General features: G+C 38.0%; 1 protein-coding gene across 1 annotated transcript; it reads right to left on the reverse strand.

Annotated features, from left to right (window-relative positions):
• Positions 1-3121: 3121 nt before the first annotated feature.
• On the reverse strand, positions 3122-17705 carry kcnh4a (potassium voltage-gated channel, subfamily H (eag-related), member 4a). The gene is made up of 15 exons (XM_062438514.1): positions 17630-17705; positions 12670-12903; positions 12266-12397; positions 11948-12084; positions 11020-11272; positions 9761-9918; positions 9077-9284; positions 8506-8700; positions 8218-8417; positions 6436-6685; positions 6117-6331; positions 5018-5385; positions 4847-4926; positions 4511-4587; positions 3122-4114 (listed from the first exon to the last, which is right to left on the reverse strand). The coding sequence occupies exons 1-15, from the start codon at positions 17703-17705 to the stop codon at positions 3122-3124; spliced, it is 3576 nt and encodes a 1191-aa protein (XP_062294498.1).
• Positions 17706-21033: the final 3328 nt, after the last annotated feature.

The following is a 21033-nucleotide window of genomic DNA, read 5'->3' on the forward strand; positions in this document are numbered from 1 at the left end:
AGCACTCTGCAGCACAGATGATGTATGCAGGGCCTTGACTAGTCTTTTTTTCTCCTTTTTTATTATACACATATTAAATTAAGTCATCAGTATACTTTGACAGTTTATTCTGAATGTTTAAATTCAAAGCTAAAGATGTTTATCAGTGGATGGGAGTGAGTTTGTGGAAAATGCTTGAAAATTAATTGAAATTGTGCAACACAATTTATAGATTACATTTTTTTTTTTTTTTAAAGGAGGATTGACAAATATAAAATTGATTGCTTTGTTTGGGGGAGGCCGGGTGCTTTTGGGGATGTGCAGCCATGCAAATGTGGTGGGTGTGTGTTGTGTGATTGTGTATTTTCACTGTATTGTTGTGTGTGCATTATGTATATAGCCAATTGTTGTGGATGTTTGGGTTTATTATACACATTGGAAACTATTGAATTATTAATGAAAGAAGGGTAGGTGCTATAAGCATATGCTTCAGCCTACACTTTTTCGGTCAAACAGCTTTATTTATTTATTTGTACTTTTGTTTTGTATTGTTTTGATTGTTTCTTGTGTTTCCATTTTGGCTTGTTAGTAGATGTGGTGGAGATGAATCACACTGAGTAGGGAAATATGATCATTTGCTTTGTTAATCTTCATGTACATGAGTTCATGTGACCGAAATAAATAAAGGGGGAAAAAACCACACTGCCAGTGATTCTTGAAGCACTATCTTTGAAACCATTAACACTTGTATCCAGGGTTGGTAAGGTTACTTTGGAAATGTGATAGGTTACAGATTACTAGTTACTCTATTTAAAATGTAATAAGTAATGTAACTATTTCAATTACTTAATCAAAGTAATGTAACTTATTAAATTTGATTACTTTTTGATTTATTTGCTTATTTTCTAACAAATATTTTCAGCTGTTAGGGTAAGTGTGTTCCCATTAAGCACCAAAATCTAACTTTGGGTGTTTTTCATGGATACTGACATGATGTATAAGGGAGATCATTTCTTTTAAAGCAAGATTTATCTCTCATTTGAAAATGTATACATTAGTTCATGTAGATTTTCGATTATAAAATAAAGATATTTTATGAAACAAGTCAAAAGTCTGGCATGGGCTTAATTGGTACTGTGACACATGTGTGCTCCAAATAAGCTCATATCATGATTTATTATATATATATAAAAAAAAATGTTTTCAAAGAATTACAAACAACAATATATGTATTCAGTAACATATTAAATATTAAAAATGAGGAAAAAAACGTCAAAATCTTAAAGGTCTGATGGACGGATCAGATGTAACTCCCTTTGTAATCATCAACATTTTCATAAGTAACTGTAACAGATTTCAGTTACATTTATTTTGTTATTAAATTACATAACGTCGTTACATGTAATAGTTACTCCCCAACACTGCATATTAAATTAAGTCATCAGTATACCTTTAATGCAGAACCATTAACTCAGCTACAGCATTAGCATTTTATTTTTATCATCTAATCTGTAGTAAAAACTGCACACATAAATCTCAAATTGGGTTTTTTTAAGCACGAGTACAAATACTTGTTTGCTTGAAACCACACTGTCACCTTCCACCTTTTATCAATACATTTTTATTTGACTCTCTTCACTTCTGAACAACCAAATAAAGATCAGAAAATGAATGACTCAAAACTGAGTCATGGTTCTGGCAAATGACTGAAAACAAAACTTCCTTGAAAAGTTCACACTTCATATTAGACAGACATCCTAACCATGTTCTGAGTCTGAAACACATTAACAAGTGTCAAAATTAAGTATGCTTGATATGGCCAGCATATCTAGCTTAAAATATTGTGGAATGAAAACATTTAGAGTCAGACATCATGTTTAGTATCATGACTCTGATGGATATCATAATCCAAGTGACGTTTTCATTGAATCTCCACATTTAATAGCTTTGTTTGTGTGAGAAGCTCTAATAGCTTAAGATGCAGGTCCTGTATGATAATCAATATAGTAAAGGGCTCAATTACTGTTTAAAAACCTACAAGCCTAATTTCTCTCTTGTCAAAAATACATTTTCTTCATTAGGGCTAAACCATGTTTTTAGTGTCCTGTTGAACTCAAATAAAACATCACAGCTTTTGTGGGTTTTTTGTCTGTTATATTGCTATTGTTTGTTATCAGAATAACTGCTAATACGCCCCCAAAACACCTCTCAGAGTTAGGATATCATGTTAAGATGTGTTTGAGCTACTTGCCATTGTTAGTAGAGTGTCTAAAATGGAAGTTCAAAGGACCATATGGGAACTTGAGTGTCTTACGTCCACAGTGAACATTTAAACTGGGTCAGGATTTATCAGTCACCATTAACTTGGACAAACAAACGCACAGCAAAGGGAAAAAAAGTACAAGTGACATCACCAATGCATGAATGATGAGTTCAATAACCCTTTTTTTGCACCAATATTCAATCGTATATTATATATTTTATGGATCTGGAATATATTTCCCTTTCTAGATGTTACATATATACTCCTAAACACAGATTCGAGCACGGTATTGGCATGTTCTGTGTTTTTTTTTTTTCTTTCAACAGATTACAGCTACAGCAAACCAGCTAATTTACAAAATGTGTGAAATGCCTTAACTGTTTTGCTGTAACCACACATCACCACTGGATGGTGCTGCAAACTCATAAGTCATAGTTTGCATCTCAAGCCTGGACACAATGACAACAGAGAATATGTAAACAGTAAATCTCCCTTGTGCTGATGATGTGCAGAATCAGTGTTACAGTTTAGTTTTTTTAATCAAATACACTGACAATTAAAATTCATTTAATGTCAACATCCAAATAATGCTGTATTAAATGCTAGAATGAGTGTGTGGTGCATGTTATGTTGCATTGTCTTTGTAATGATCTCAGCCGTAGAGCAGTAATTTGTCTAATCTCTTCCATTTTAACAAACAATATCATTAGTTATGAATACAGTTTAAGCTATATCTTATTTAGTTGTGGCAGTACGGTAACAGCAATTTGTGCATTTGGACAAAGAGCATTTTATTTAATGTAACCTTAGATGTTTTTAAAGATTTCATCATTAAAGGTCATCATTATCCAACAGTAAAACATCAAGAAACAGAGGACATCAGTGTGGGGTTTGTTTTCCCTGCATATCCAAGAGACGTGGCTGAACTTCTAAGGTTGGAGTACTGCTGCTCATACCCTGAGAATCAATACTATCAGTCGCCACTTGAAACAGCGAAGCTCTACAGTCTCTGTCTGTTACCTGCCCCAGCAGAGAACATGCAATGTCCTGTGTGTGGTGAAGGGGACTGGACCCAGTTGGGTCATTTGGCCTGGGGCCACTGATAGAGCCCTGTTGGCTGTGGTTGTGCCCTGTACACATTGAGGTCTGGACTCCTGAAGGGGTGAGAGAGCTGAACACAGTGTGAAGCTGTGGTTGGCCAGTGGGAGTGACAGAGGAATGGATTGGTGTGTGGGTTTTGGACTGATTATGTGTGGGATCAGAGTTGGTTTGAACACCCAAAGAAGGGTGGGAGTAATTTACTGGGGAACACAAGGGGTGAGAGTTGCTCATCGTGGAAATAGAGGCATTGTAGGCCACCTGTGGGGCCTGACAAATAACTGGAAAGCTACTGAAGGCAGAACTGAGGCCCAGGAGTGATAGACCTCCTTGGGCACGGGATTGGGTCATGTAAGGGGAGCTTGGAGTTGCTCTAGAGGCTTGGAAAGGGCCACACTGGCTCTGTAACCTGTGAGCTGTGGCCCCTTCTCTATCAGTACAGCACAGGTGTAAACAGGATGACAAGGGGGTAGAGGAATGTAGTAAGGTGGGACTTCTGGCCTGGGAGGGCATCCCACTGCAGCCGCACACATTTCTGGCAGGGTGACTAATTGCTTCATGATGGAGATGTTGTCCAGTGGCTATATTTAAGGGGACATGGGACTGCCAGTCACTGGAAGCAGTTACACTGGGACTGGGAACCATCTGTATGCCATAGGGAAATGTGGAGGCTGGAGGAGTATAATGGAGCGTGGCCATATGGGACTGTAGGACATGCATTATGTCATGGAGCTCCTTGGCCAGGTTGGATACTTCTTGATTTAGGTTGTTCACCTGAGAAGAAAAAGTAAAGTTGTCTGTGGGACATATCAATCATTTAATAATTTTATATAATAATTTAAAACTTCTGAGTTACAAGAATCAGAGATACACCTGGAAGGAAAGGATAAAAGTCAGATGCCTCGAAGACCACAGTTAAAGTTAGAGTGTGATCACAGTCGCAGTAAAAATCTGTCATCCCCATATCACCTGAGTTTCACACTTAACATTAGATTTGTGTCACCAAGTGGGGCCTGTTAATTCTGCATGTGACCAAGAAGCAACGAAAATATTTACAAGTTCAAACATTAATGAAAGATATAGACTCATTTATTAAAAATTTGCCATCAAAAATAAATGCACCAATATATGGTACAGCCACTTAATTTATATTTTACATATTGAACATACCTCTTTGTTCAGTTTGCTAATGTTCTGTCTCACTTCCTCAGTCTCCAGAAGCAGGTTTGCACTCACCTGGAGCCGGTCTGATAAAGGGATTGTTAAAAAAAAAACACACACAGGAAAGAACTGAGATTACCCTCTTCACTGGTTAATGAGATGCTATATGGCAATTGAGTGGGAAATAATGTAGCCATTGGTTTAACGCAAAGAGTTCATGTATATTTAACCTTGTATGACTAACTGTTAAGCCTTCTCTCAGGAAAAGTGTTTTTAATCAAGATTTGTGCTGTCCCAATTCTGTAATTCATTTTTTATCCATTATGCAGCTCCCAGAGACTTTACCTGTTACATTAGTCTTTGCCTCGCTCTGCTCTACATTAAATTGAAATGTGTGACCATTGTCCTCAATTCCATCCACGACCCTGGCAGAGACACAAATCAGTGTTACATAATTCTCAATAGATGTTAACTGATTACAGTTCATATTTGGAAAAAGCAGGTTGAATGGGTTACCTGGGGCTAAGGCTCAGTGGACTAACACAAGGCAAGGATGGCATCAGTAGCTTGGCTGGTCGATGGGTCGAGCCTGGGTCATTGTTAAAGCTGGGCAATGGAGACCGAGTGAGTTCCTCATTGGCGAATGGATGAGGAGAAGGGATTTGGCCTCTTCCCCCCTGAACGGGTGACCGACAGAGATGCAACGCGTTAATGTGGCGGAGTTCCTCTCCTAACAAGGTGCTGAGGCAGCTCTGACGCATAGGGCTGCCTACTCCATGTAACAGTGGCACTCTCCTCCCCTGAGAGTGCCTCATGTCTTCTCCATGTTCTGTGTCATCTGCCTCAATAATATAAGGTAGTTTATGGTCCAAAGAAACTTGACCCTTAGGAAAAAATGGTTGGAAGGTTAGATGTTTCAAATGTGGTAAAATAACAGATATTTGCATGTGTAGAGTGTGCTGAATTGCAATGTCAGAGCAAAATCCAGAGCTTTCTCGTCCACAACAAACCAGGACCCAAAAACAGAAAACAAAGAGCTGCAGTCTTGCTGCATTAGAAAGTGAACTTTCATAAAAATGTGTCATTTCCACTTGAACTTAGCTATAATGTTCAACATGTCTGCAAATTATTTTCTAATACCGAGTGCATAACAAAGTGTGTACATGAACTTGAATTATCAAATATTGCAGATGCTTTTGATTATACAAGTGTCATAAAGCCCCTAATGACAAAAGAATCCTGCTGAAAGTTGATCTCGCCTGTATTGTCCACATATTTCCTTTTTTTGAAAAAGTTAGGCAGTTAGTATGCCATTTTTGCACATTTACCATAACAATTCTTCAATCAATTGCCTATTGCAACTGATTGTCAGATTTATCAAGCTGATCAAGGCTCATGTAATTATATTAGTGAGGCACACATACCTGTGACTGCCTGGGGGACCATGGAAACCTTGTTAATCCCTACAGGGATTGAAGTCATAATTAACAAGGGATTACACACACATTCTATATTTAGTAGGTATGTTTCTATTAATTACCTGAAGCAAGGAAACAGAAAAAAAATGGTACAATGAAAGTTTTGTCTCTCTCTGTTTTAATAACAAATGTCTTACGTTAACTTCACTGCCTTCTCTCAAGTTGTAGGTGAGGTTGTGGTGGATGTCAGAGCTGAACCGGCTGCCATACTCTGGGTACAGCCGCAGGACCTCTCTCAAAGCTTTAACGCTGATGTATTGCAAGTCACAGTAAGTTAGCGCCTTCACATCTGCATTAGTCTTGATCACCTGGTCATGTTCTGGGAGGTCAGCCCCTATAAGGTCCCCTTTGCCTGTTTGGATTGATGGTTAAACAGAGGGGTTACACAAAGTGCAAGGCAGCTAAAGATGCAAAAAATTGTGAGAGGACATGTTTCACCCTTGGGACATCACTGACCTAGGATTGCCAGAACCATGCCATCTTTCAGAACCTCCAGGGAACCAGAGCAGACAAAGTAATTGGCTTGTAGAGCATCTCCGTGCCGAATAAGATATTCCCCTGGTGCACAGAAGGAGGTCTTGATGTGCAGGGACAGGGAGCGCAGACACCCTCTGCTGGCTCGCTCAAATACAGGCAACTGCAGGATGTCTTTGTTCAGATGCATGGCGATGTCAGCTCGCAGTTCATCTGGGAAGTCGTGCAGCAGCTGAAGGAGAGGATGGAAGAAAATTAATAATTAAATGATTGTTACAACACATCTGGTCTGCTATAGTGCTTCAGCAGATTAAAAAAATACCCCCACCTCCCTGAGTGATAGCTGATAATTTTCATTTCTGAAAATGAAAACATATCATGTGTCATACCACCGTGTCGACTACATGTCCCAAAATCTATAATCTGCAAGCTTGCCAAAAAATATTAAAGACAGCACTTCAGAAATGTATAGCAACAGACTGCATACTGTCTTATTTCAAAATGATTTCTCTGTTGATGGTTTTGCTGACATGCTGTAGGTGGAGCTTATGTGGTGAATAAAAGCTTGTTCAAATAACCAAGGTTTCTTATCATGATAGTTGAGATTTCATACTCTTTAGGTTCTGGATCTATTTTGGGGAATATTTTTATATTACCACTAAATCAAATGACTCCATGTAATCTAAAAAAGGTCACTAGTGAAATCGAACACACTACCCTCTTTCTACACTGACTGCGTAGCTAAAGCAGCACATCAACAGGACAAGAGCAGCTGCAATCCACCATCAGTGTCACACCGGATCTGTTTAATATACTGTTATACACTAAGAAACACTTATGTCTTATTCTTCATCTTCGTTTTATTTGTAGAGAGACATGAAACAGGGGTTGATTGAGGGGCACGATATGCAACAAAGTCAGCCAAACAGACTTGAGACAGTGGACTGAAAAACTTTGCCTAAAAGATTTGCAAGAATCACCAACTAACACTGCAGATTGTATGTAGGACAGAAGAGGGACCTTGCATCTAGTGAGAGACCTGGATATTCTTGTCAAGAGGCAGTAGAAGCCAAATGAGAACTAAAAGAGGAGTAGATAATAAGCTGCCTGGAAACACCCTAAAAGGGAAACTCTGTCAAAATACTCAAGTAAACAATATTTCTCAGACTTTGAGGTACTGCTATTTTAAGTTGACCAGAGGATTTGAATACATCTATCACCACTGGTACATACAGTACAAGAACAAAAAAGTAATGTGTGGTTTTAAAGGTTGATGCACTCACATGGTATGCAAAGCTGTTCAGTAAAAACAGACACAAGGTGTTAAAGCCAGCGTGTTCTCAGAAACCAGCGGCTGTGTCTGTCAACAGTGAATTAATTATCTACAGATGGTAGTTGCGAGGGTGTTAATGAGCATTCTCTCTATTTCTTGTCCTGCCCTTGTAATTACAGGGAACTTCTCCTAGATCAGATTTGGCATTGTTAACGAAAGTTCTATTTGCAATGAAGTGCCATCCACTTAAAGAAATGGAATAAGACTCAAGAGAAATAAATGCGACCCACATTTTAAGGATGGCATTTCTGAATCTATAAACCAGCACCCACACAGAATGTATTCTTTCGTCATGTAAAGAACAGTAGCCCACACAGATAAACTTTAACCACAAAGCCTCTTACTAGGGTTAAAATGTTTTAAAGTATAACAGGCACAAGGTTACTTTACCCCAATGAAACATGAGCTCTAATTTGCATTTCTGTACAAACCTCGTTGGCATTGATTCCATTGTTGACAGACCATGTGGCCTGGAAGTACTCCAGCATCCTCTGCTTCAGCTGTTGAGGTAGCCGGTGCACACGGATAAAGTCTTTTAGGTCCTTCATTCGGGTGTGGTAGAGTGAGCGTCGTGAGTACATGCGCTGGATGATGGCTGTCACGTTGCCAAAGACCACTGCATGCATCAGGGCTGGAGGTGGGAGAGGGTTTAATATTATGATGATCTGAGAACATTTGTCATCTTTATATGAATTTTCTGTGTTCATAAGAAAACTCACCGCCCATGAGCATAATGCAGATGGAGAAGATTTTCTCTGCATCTGTATTGGCACACACATTGCCAAAACCAACACTGGTGAGGCTGCTGAGCGTGAAGTAGAGCGAGGCGATATAGGCGCTAGGCATGGAGGGACCACCCATGGTACTGTTGATGTAAGGTGTTTCCAGACGCTTTCCCAACTCCTGAAGCCAGCCTGGTGGATGAGGTCAGAGGATGGTTGGATAAGACTAATGTTGGGGGTCTTCACTGACTAAACTAACATAATTTTTTTTTTGCTACACATCAGTGGATGACTCTTTCTCCTTTGATGTAATGGGTGATATAATAGACAATGATATAACGTATCACTGGTGATATAATGAAATTACTCGGTGACCTCCACTTCCTCTGGACTGAGGAGACAAATGAGGAGACCATGTGCTGCTCTGGTCCACTGGGGTTGGCAGGAGAGACACTGGCATGCCAAGTGAGCCAGAGCACCAAGCAAAGCTAATGAATGAGCAAGAGCATCATAGTCTTGATTCAGTGTTTTTTTTTAGCCTTCAGACACACAAATGCAATGTGCTCACCTATGTCCCAGGTAACAGGGTCACTGCTTTCTATCTCCTTGCGTCCAATGACGTACCAGACACAAGCCATCCAGTGAGCCAGCAGAGCAAACACAGACATCAGCAGGGTCAAAACCACAGCACTGTACTGGGAGTAGCGATCCAGTTTCTGTAACAGGCGCAGTAGACGCAGCAGGCGAACTGTCTTCAACAAGTGCACCAGCGAGGTCTGGACAAGGAGATGGGGAGCAGAACATACAAGCTAGATAATCTTTTCTTTTAAAACTGTTTTCCCACATGCAGTTTTATTCCACCCACCCTCTTACCTCATTTAACCTTTATTAAGTGTTATTTAACAGACTCTGTGGTGAGACACTTGCTCTGACTTTAATGTCACTAATAGCAGGAACGTTTACAACTACAAACAAAACTAAGGATGCTGTAAGAAAGATGTATTTGTGTGTCAGCTAAAGCAATCCATGTGAGATGCTAAAATTGATCATTAGGATGAAACTTAGTCAAGCTAACAAACGAGAATGCTCAGTGAAGTGGTAGCATGTAAGGATATTCTCCAGTCCATTGCCATGGGGCAACAGCACTTCTAAAACGTTGGCTGCTGTAGGCTTAAAGTTAGTGCAAAGAAACAGACAGACATGGAGAGTACAACAGCGGCATACTTCCAGATATATACAACAATAATCTTACCACTGTGATGTTGAAAGCATAGAGAAGGTCGAAGGGCAAAGCTGCAATCAGATCAACAAAGAACCAGGTGGTGCAGTAATGGAGGTAGATGGAGCGGGCATCGTACACTACCTGACCTGACTGACTCACATAGGTGGTTCGGAAATTTAGGATAATATCTGAAAAGGAGCGGTGAAAATGGAAGTAAAGGAAAATGTTTACAAAACAGAAATAAAATACATGATTGCTTAAATTCAGTTATAAGATGTGCAGTTTGGTAATTTTAAAGGGACTAGAAAGGACGTTACTTTATAAGTTACCAAAGAAAAGAGTGGAATAAAACCTTAAATTGTATTACAACAAACATGAGTAGTAAAATGATTTTATGGATATTAGGGCAAGTGACTAAAGATGATGATGATTGTGTCGTTTTCAATGTTGTGGTATATTGTTATGCCAGTAATTAGTTATTTGAAAACTACTATATTTAAAAAAATAATAATAATAATACAGACACACTGTCCTTATTATTGTGATACATTCCTGGCACTAACGTTTAACTTTTCCCTACACTGACAAGACACTGACTCCTCTCTTTATTCATTCATTCATTCATTCATTCATTGACTATTAAAGACACTGGTTTTGCAACAAGCATCCGAAATACCCCACTCAACATGTTGGCATAAAACATAGATACACTTTCACAAAAAGAAAAGTTACAGCAGCAGCATGTGACACAAGGTGAGCTTATTTTGAGCTATTTTGAGCATGAATATCACCATGCACGTCTGTCCCCAGACAAACTTGTTGAGAGAGAAAAAGTCAGAGCCACATGACAGATGTGCTATCACACTTCCCTTGGAAGAAAAGTGGGACGAAGTGAGAGAAATGTAATTATGATTCGTAACCTGGGGCAACAGAGACACCCTGAGTGGGCGAGGAAAAGGTGGGAGGTTTATATATGTGTTAGCCATTGCCAGGGAAACCGCTGCAGCTGCACCAGGAAATATAGTTTTTTTATTAATTTAAACATTGTTGTCTTTTTATAATGCTGTTCAAGGTAAACTTACAAGGTGAACTTTTGTGCAGCATGACATCAGTGGTACAAGCTACCAGTTAATTTTCAATGAGAGAAGTTAGACTACAATTCCCTATTTAAAATGTTCTTAAAAAACATCATATATCTTCTTGAAAGGTCATAAAATCACATGGCTGTACACAAACTCTTAATTACAATGATAAAAAAAAAATTCTAATCAAATATAAAATTATCATACCAAGTATGAAGAGCATCTCCACTGCTATGTCACTGTCTATAGTGCTGTGGCTGACAAGTGAATGATGGTCACTGTCCTCATCGTGACTGACAAAGCAGACGTCGTAAGGAACAGTGACAGCAACATAGAAGGTTGCCAGTAAAATAAGCCAGTCCCACAAGGCTTTAGAGATGCTGTAGTGAAGCAGGATGAAACGTGACTTCTTTACAGCTGCAACCTTGTACTCAGGCAGAGTCGGTTTCTGAAACACACTCTGACAAAGGAGAGAAAGTCAGAAAGAATTACATTTTTTTTTAAACCCTGAAAGCGTCACTGGAAATTGAATTCTGCAAATGGGAGAAGGAATTAGACTTGAATCATCAGTGATGAACGTTAATTCGAATGAGGATATTTTTTTGGGATGAATAAAACCACTTTACAAATTTGAAAATGAAAAAGGACGAATTCTGTGCATTTATTCATTTCCAACTGAGGCAGTGCTTACATCTCGCATGAAACACTGCCAGTGATCATCTGTAATCATCATTACCTTTACAATTGCTGTTAAATAGACTTGAATGAACAATTTATGTACAAAATGGGCTTGCTGATTTTTTTTTGAAGATGGTCACAGATGGAAAATATCAGTAAATGTGAGGTATTCATTCTAATGAATTACAAACCTTTGAACATTTAAAAAGACTACAGATTGGTGCCAAACACTCAACTCAAAGCTCACCTGGTTGGGATTTTATATCGACTGATGAATCTCATAACTGGAGCGAGCTCTGATTAAAATGTCATCAGTTGCATTCAAATGAGATATATAACTTCAATAATAGTCAGTTCAGCTATCAAAAGGTCAAATGCCTTTGTTTCATGGAGAGTAGTCAGTTATAATGAATGATAAAATGTTGATATGTTATAAAAATCGGGGTTTTACACTCACATTGGTTAGTTCCCGCTTGCCCCTCTTGGAGAACAGATTGGTCAGGTTATGTAGGATAGTCCTCCCCCTGTCTCGAGCTTGGGAAAAGTGGGATCGTTTGGTTTTCCTGCCCTGGTGAGACGCTTCTGACATAGCTGCTTGCAAAAAAAAAGCACAGAATAATGCAAATTACATCATTCCCTTAAGTGCCATATTTCATTTAGCTTTCAATTATTTAAATAAACATGGCAGCATGATATTTTAAAGCTAAAATAGTTTGCTAAAAGCTAAAACTTTAATTGTTAACAGCTAGGAAATGCATGTGTAATCAGGCCTCACCGTCTCCTGGAATGTAGTGATGGCTTTTCCCATGTGATTCACTGACGTCTTTGAAGGATAACAGGAACAGCACCACCTCACCTTTCTCGTTTTTAATTGGCACAATATCCAAAAAGCACCAAAAATGATTTCCTGAGGAAATTAGAAAAAAGTTACAAATCAGTACCAAGAGACAACTCTTACCCCACAGTGATAGTTAGATTTCTAGTAACACTGCAGTGACAATGTTTTTCTTAAAAAATAACTGTCAACAATGAAATCAAGGTGAGGAAAATGCTTTAATTAGAGGAAAGTGCCACCTGTTTTATTTGGGTTTAACACATAGGTTTAAATTTAATATTATAATAAAGAAAATGTATGTTGGTCAACTCAACTTCTGGATGATTAAGTAACTTGATGTTTACCATTTTTCCTATAAAAGCAGACTTCTCCTTGGTACTCCTGCTGGCCTTCCAGAGCTTTGTCTACTTGCTGAATCAAACTTTCACTGGTCTCTGCCCCATGAAGGAAGCTGCAGGTGCACGTTTTCTGCATCACCTCAGTCCGAGTGAAGCCAGTCAGCTCACAAAATCCATCAGAACAGTACACAATGGGGTAGCCGTAGCGACCCTGAGCATTTCCCAATAAGAAATTACTGTCTGCAAGGGGAATAAAAGAAGAGGAAGGTTGAATGTAAAGCTACTGTGTGACCTCGAAGGATAGAATGATGAGTGTGATTGAGGAACAATAGTTTGTGCTTTTCAAGCTGTAAAGCTATGATTAACACTGAGATGGATGCAGCTCTGAATGTAATATGGCAATAAGGTCCTCTTTTCTTTTTCCATGTCCTCTCCAAACATCATTCAAGATTTGATTCCTTTGTCAGTGCACAAAAAGAAAACTTTTTATTTATTTATTTATTTAACCATAGTCACATTTTGTTTACTGGCTGTTCTCCAAAAATAGTTTAGTGTACATCAGAGAGGGCTTTGAAGTATGTTGGTGGTGTGTATGAAGTCATAATATATATGCAGGGGTCCAGCTGGCTCCATGAAGGACCAGTGCCTTTTGGTGAGCCTCAGCCCTTAATTAGTATCTGGGGCATGGTTTCATCCTGCCCCTGGTTGTGCAATGGATTTCAGAATTAGCACACCTAGACACACACACAAAATGTATGATGTATTTTGCAAATGTGCTTGTTTTGCCATTTTAAGACAGTTTTTCTGTTAAAAATCATTAAATGTTATGAAAGCCCAAACTGTTAAATTTGACAAAACTGTGCATAAACTGATATTTTGTAAATATATAAGAAAGGTATGTTTATTTAATTATCATGATACTTCAGCAGGTATGACAGGTGCAATGCTGCCTAATTAAGACACTTGTTTGTTTTGAACAGTCATTTAGAAATTCCCTTTGTATTTAAAAAGCTGTTATTTACACAAAAGATTTGATAAGTTAGTCTTATTATACTCACAATACAAGTTTCTCACACGCTCACATAAGGTAACAGAGACAACACAAAGTGTCAAAAAAAAATCCCTATATGTCTGAGAAATAATGGTGAATAAGATCTGTTATGAAACTACTTCAGGTAGATATTTAAAAATGAATGCAATGTTTGAAAGGAAGATGTTTTGCAGCTGCTGGAACATTGGAGAGTCTTTTTAGGGCAGAGAGTGTAGGTGGTGAAGCAGAAGAAAAACAATAATGAACCTAACACTGAATTAGACAAAGGAGTGAATTCAATGTCCAATGGTCTCCTCTGCAATAAAACACAGAAAAGAAGTCGAATAGCAAAGAGTTTCTTCACACTAACCGATGAGGAGGGTTGTGGCAGGCTACCATTATCTGTGATAGCATAGATAATGTTGCATGACAACTATAAATGGACACAAACACCGGATTCAATACCATGTTTTCTGTCCACAGAAAGATATGTTTCCAGTGTGAATTGTGTGAACCCTTTTGTAAATAAAACTGGGAAATAAAGGAGCCTGTTTCCATTCTCATTTTAACCCACTACTGATAAGCTGGAGATTGATGAATAAAAATAATGTACATGGGGTCATGCTCTCCAGGTTCTTTTGTATAGATAAATAACAGCTAAATCTCAGCCATTGTTCACTGACTAATGCATGTCTGCTTTCATTAGTGTCCACATAACCCTAAATAACCCTTCAATATGTAGAATGACAGTGTGAGTTCGCTGAGTGGTGTCTTCTTCCATGTATTCAATCAGTTTCTCTCTGAATGTAAGCATATTCAATTTGAAACAAAGTCTTTGCTCGAATGAGCATGACAACAAGCAACATTGGACACCTGTGCCGGAACCAGTTTTAATGAGTGTGGTGCTTTGTAATCTCCCTAAATCTAGGAGAGTAAACACAGACTTATAACGCACAGTTTATTGAACAGCATGTCGTTATAGATTTATCTGATGTAAACAGTGCAATTTTTAAAACACAATCACCAAGCAGGCAGCATCGGTGTTAACAAGCCTTTGTTCCAGAGGAAAAGCACAAGACATGCAATTAGTGCAATGTGGATAATTTCTACCTGATATGTGTGCAGTTAATCTCATAAGAAACTAAATTAAGAAGCGAGCTCTGCAAGCTTGTGTTGCCATAGCAATTTGTGCAAAAAACCCAACAAAAAACAAAACACACCAATGCTTCAATTTGCATCTATGAGGTTACAGAGAAACTGTGCCCTCTGAAAAACAGATGTAGCCAATAAAGGATCTGCAATATCAGCCTCATTGTGATTCATACACAACTCATTGCAGCTCATTTTACGGATTTCACTAACTCAGGGAGCTTATATCATCAATGAGTGAGGATTTTATAACCCTTATAAATTATAAGTGCAGCCCTTTGAGCCACATGTGCCCACTCCCTTTCAATTACATTACCAACACATATATATATAGTCTACCAATATTTATCTAAATCCCTAAGATTCTTGTCTTGACTGTAATCTTTATTAACAGAGGTATATCTTGGTTGGAAACCTTTGCCAGCACCTGCTTTACTCAATGTCTTCAACCTCATAATTCTCCTAATAACCTATATAGGGAGGTAGCTATTGAATAGATGAATAATTAAACTGTTTTGACTAAGCCCTCCAATGATATTTGATTGACCTTTGGCCCCTGCATAATTCATTTTAATTCATTTCCCTGCTCACATTTCAGGGTCATGCAAATACCACTTCCATTCATGTGAGCCCAGCTTTAGTTCTCACATTCTCACTGTGGATATTTGTTTTTTATCCACTGAACAGAGAAATGAGATGAATATATTTTTAGCCTTGCAGTTATCTGCTCGTCTTAAGAGAGTTGTCTTCACACAAAAAGGCTTTTCAATTTAAACATGACATATTCAAAGCCCTTCTTAGATTCAATAGTGCTTTGCTCTGAAGCCATCAGAGCTGGCCCCTTCACCTCCCACTCAGCTACTTGGTCAATCCGCCCACTTGCACAGCTGATACAGTGGTATTGTGGCAGTTAAGATTGAGAAAATGCCACATTGTGTGTGTGTGTGTGTGTTTGTGTGCGGGCGTGCGTGTGTGTGTGTGTGTGTGTGTACACACACTCTTGCTTTCTGTGGAACATGCTCTTGCTTTCTGTGTGTGTGTGTACACACACACACACAGAAAGCAAGAGCAAACAACATGAAGACGTTAGGGAGGATTTATGTGTTTGCGACTGTGTCATCACACTGAATTTGAGAATTTGTTAAGTTGTAAAGGACATGTACAGTCTGACCCACACACACTCTTTTCATCGTGTTCTGGAAAGAGCTTTGCTGTGTGCTTGCAGATAACTTTTCACTCTACTGATTCTGAGGCATGATGCTGATGAACAGACTTAGACTAGTAAGACAGGAGCAAAATATAAACCAACAAGACAAAGCCAAAATGGATGAATGGGTGACCATCATAACTGTCAAGACATGAAGATATGACCTACGAAAGCAAAGACCAGCTTAGTTTGTGTCTGTGAAGGTTTAAGTGCATTCCCAAACATGAATTGTTCACACTCTGGTGATGTGCACTAAGCAAAATACAAATATATGTATAATTCAGCCTTAGCCTTGATACATTGCTTTCCACACAATAACTGTTGAGTAAGGCTAAGAAGTAATTAAGAATAATAGTAACATTGTGTTACATTTTACAGTAGATCTACAAGAATAATAATTAGAAAAAGCTATATTTCTTCAGATCTAAAATGTTTTGTGGTTACAATTACAGGTTATTTCATATCATTTAGATTTATTCTCTAATGACTGCAATTTTCACTTTGCTGAATTCAACCTGGTCTTATGACATCTATTCGTTAAAGCATCAAATAGCCAAAATATGAATCCCTCATCAAGAAGTGTAAAACATGGAGCAGTTCTCTATTCTCTATGAATGTCAAGATTTTTGCAGAAACGCTTCCAATTAAAAAAATATCTGTAACAAAAAATATTGATTTCTCAGCTGCCTCATTTGCACTTCTCCTCCTTACACCATATGCCCCGCGCTGGGCATTACCAACAGGATGTGCAAAACAAACATCACAGTCAGGAAAATACCAAGATATCAGCATATCATTCTCCTGCCATGAAAAAAAAAATAGCCCTGAATGTTAAAGAGGTTGATATAAATGAAAATATGAGAGAAAAATGTTCAGATTAAATGAATTAAATTAAAAGATTTAATTTAATTTTTTTGTTTGTTTGTTTGTTTGAAGGAAATACTTTGACTGAAAAATACTTGATTTTGCAGGGGAGCAACCTGTATCTATAAGCAACACCATGGTTCAACAAGTGGCTCTTTAGTTCTAATACATCACCCGAGACTGCTGTGTCCGCCTCCATGGTCATAACTTATAATTGGAGCACACTAATGTTGGACACAGTTGTCTACTGCAGTGTTTCTCAGTGTCAGTCACAATCTAAAACTGGGTTACAGAAATGCCAAAGGCAAAAACTAAAAAAAAATCCTAAAAGCTAAGGTAAGCTTGTGGAGTTGCTGCCTTAAAACTGAGACAAACCTATTTGCTGGCAACACAATTGTAATTTAATAATTTGTGGCACTGGAGAAAAAGTTAGAAAAACATTGGTTTCAGTGTAGTGATGATACTGTATGCACAAAGACCCAGTACAGGCAAGCAGTCCAACCAAAGGTTTACGTCACCATATGCACAGAATGTACAGTATCAGTCAAAAGTGTGATAACAAAACCACTGGCATATGTGTGCTATTCATGTACAGTGGCATAAAGGCAGTCTTAGAAAGTGTATTCAAACCAGGTCTTTACAAATTTCTAGTGTTAAAAATACAGATATTAGTATTATGGACTATAATAGAAATCTCTTCTCCAAAATATACTTACGTGTGCCATCAAAGTGTTTTGCAATGGTGTCCAAGAAGGTGTTCTGTGGGGCAAGGAGGCCCTTCATCACAGGCATGTTGCTCTATAGGAGATAGTTGCAGACTCTCAGACAGTAGTTTCCAGTGGATCGTCACCATTCCCCAAAGAGGACCCGAAAAAGAACCAAGGTGCCTCTCCTAACTCCCCTACAAGGTTGAAACAGTGCGCAAGTTGTGTCTATTCTATGTTGTTTAGAGAACACCACTAGCTTGCATCACGCAGAAAACTAATTTCTTCTTCAGAAGAGAGCTCGGAGGTGTCGCAGTTCTTTAAAGCTCCTCTCTCAGTATTGAGTCTGGAGCTTTCAGGTTCAGATGCGCATCCCTCTGTTCTCAGCAGTGCTCCAGTATCACAGTGAAGCCTCAGCCTCTCTTCACTCAGTCTAACTCCACTCACCGTGGTTCCTGCCATCTCTGAGTCCCCTGCCTCTCTCTCTCCCTCGCTCTCCCTCTCATACAAAAGCCTGATCCATCCCCTTTGTGCACACTGTGTTTTTATTAGTTTTCTCTCTTGCCCTCTCTTTGTTTCCTATATAAAATGTGTCCTTCAACTTCTCATTCCTCAAAGAAGTTATTAGAAATCACTTTCTTTCTTTATGTGCTCTCTCTGCTTTCCTGCCTCATGCTCTATCTTCCTCTGCACCTTTTCTCAAACTCCCTATTGGGATGGAAAAGATGCTGCTCTGTTGCTTTCGTCAAATTGTATTGTATTGTGTAAAATTGATATCAGTTGTGTAGAGACAGCGAATAAACAGATGAATATTATATATGCATATACATAGAGAGAGAGAGAGAGGGGGGGGGAGCATGTGTTGGTTGCTGTGAACATTCTGACACAGAGAATAATGTGTTCAATAAGAATGGACATATGGAGGTCAGAGGTCAGGCTGAATACTGGGTTGTGAGTCACTGTTTGGCTGAAAGACGCTACAACTGTTGAGCTACTTGAAGAATCTATGGGTCTGCGTCTGATTCTCTGATGTCTGTATTACCATATCTATATCACATCTTCTTTGTTACCTAAACAAACACCCCCGCACACAGATGCAGAAACACAGACATTGTACAGTAAGCCTACATGTACACGCACCACACATTGATGGCATTTCTAAATTACAACACACATGAGATCTTTGTGTAGCATCCTTGCAAATTACCACTTTCCTCCAGGATCCATACGGGAATGTAAAACGGTTGTGAAAGAACAGCACATCCACTGAGACCTGACATTTCATTTATACACAAGTTATTAGATTTGTTTTTTCTCTTCCATGGCAGGTTATAAAAAACATTGCCTATTACAAACAACATTAGTTTTATATTAAAGGTATTTTAGTTTGTTCAAAAGATATTTTCTGTTATTAATTGGTTCACACAAGAATGAGTCACTATTTTATCAGAATTACCGTATATATAAAGCCTACATTTTAAAATGCATGTTATGCCATGTTGCTGAGCAGCAGTCTTTTTTGAATGTGTTCCTCATTAGTGTGTGTGGTTTTACTCTGCAGTGTATCAAATGTGTGGATTAGCTTTAGATGCCTACTGAGTGCTTAATCAGAGAACTTTCACTTGGTTGCTTTCACTGCAATTGCAATTTGCAATGTGTAAAATGAAATTGTTTCTACGGGATAATGTGACCCCAGAGGTGCTTTTTGCCATATCTCACAAGTGATTTATTCTATCATTACATTTTTTCATGACTTTGTCAATTGATGTGAACCAAATGACTTCATATCATTGTTTCTATATTAATTAGTTCTTTATGAAAAACACCAGTGTATTTTTAGTTAAGTTTTGAAACCAGTCAAAAGCACCAAATTCTGCTGTTTAAATAGATGAAAAATAGATTCAACTATTTATTGAGTTCATGTTTGTCATGGGTCCAAATTTAAAGTATCACACACTATCAGGGGTTGTAGGGGCGCTCTGTCAGTCATTTTTAAGGCTCTGTGGAAAGATTGTACTCGGGATAAAACCTGCAATTTGTATTAAAGAAAAGTATCTATTTTCATTTTCCACAATATGCACATTAACTGTAACTTTAGATTACATTAATTACAGAACTAATGATGTTTAAATACATTTAAGAAGAAGTAAGTTAACATTTTGCGATGACGGTTGTTTCTTACAGTTGATAGTCTTTGTATGTTAAATATGTTGGTAGGATGAAGGTTTAAATGATCAGAATATTTTGTCCATTAACATTAGAATGTCAACAGCAACTTCAAGTATCTTTTAGTATTATGAAACACCCTCTAAAAAACCCATTGTACAGCAGAGACCAGTGGAATATAAGGAAGTCTCAAATAGGGGCAGGACTTTGCCACTATTCATTTACAAATGATGAGTGAGAAAAAAGACATTTGATTACATCAGATATGAAGTAAATAGAAATGATGTGTGTGAGAGAGGTGGTGTTAAAACAAGTTCATACCTGCAGATATGAGTAAGTAGTATAAGTACATAATTCAGGCTGTGGAGGCTATCGTCTGTATCACCTGCATCACTTCACTTTTTACTATCAGTACTGTCTTGTGGTGTAATTTATTCCCACATTGTGATGACCCCCTTTGTGTTGGTCATATTAAATCAAACTGGACTGAACTCTTGACATGAGGTGAGAAAGGCTGGGCTTTGATAGAGTGTAATTCTGTGTGAATAAAAAAGAGAATATTATAAGATAAAATGATCTGCATTCTCCTCATTAATGAAATGATTCCTTTTTATGTGCCCAAGTTTTTTCTGCGTACCCAAGTTGTACCCAAGTTTTTTCTTCTGTTTTGTTAGCGGCAGTAAGAATACATTTCTATACCAAAAATGCTTAAAGCATGAGTTCACTGAAAACACTCCTGTCATGTTTCTGCTGGCTATACCTACTGCTTTAAGATGTTTGAATCACAGCCTTTTTGTTCGATGGATAGATCGTATAGAATTAAGCAACATGATTTTAGTTTTTATGGTAAAACCAAATGCAACATTGTCTTTACCTATGATGTAATCATTATTGCATCATATCAAGTGTTATAGATTTGTAACATTTAAGAAAAAGTTTAAATTTTGTACCCAACTGTAGGAAACACACACGTGAGGGATCAAAGGCATGTTGTCACCTTTATGCTTTTTTTATTACACTACTAGATCTTTTACACATTATGTACAATATTACAATATTATTATATTTTACACAAGTTTCTGTCTTACAGCAAATGTACATTATATCACATCCAAACAGGCACAAGTCAAAGAAAATCACTAACTTGTTTCAACATGAGCAAAAATATAAATTTTGGGAAATAACAGTCACATAGAAGTGTGATTTTTCTACCTACATGGAGTTCCAGTATACATATAACATGAGGTACT

Source organism: Scomber scombrus, chromosome 18, assembly GCF_963691925.1.
Source record: "Scomber scombrus chromosome 18, fScoSco1.1, whole genome shotgun sequence".
NCBI lineage: Eukaryota > Metazoa > Chordata > Actinopteri > Scombriformes > Scombridae > Scomber > Scomber scombrus.

Excerpts from the sequence above, each read along its gene's own strand:
- kcnh4a (XM_062438514.1), bottom strand. The coding sequence starts at position 17,705 with ATGCCTGTGATGAAGGGCCTCCTTGCCCCACAGAACACCTTCTTGGAC. Across the intron at positions 8,418-8,505 it reads CTGCATTATGCTCATGGGCG|CCCTGATGCATGCAGTGGTC; the intron begins GTGAGTTTTCTT and ends TCCCACCTCCAG. Across the intron at positions 4,588-4,846 it reads GGCAAAGACTAATGTAACAG|ACCGGCTCCAGGTGAGTGCA; the intron begins GTAAAGTCTCTG and ends TCCCTTTATCAG.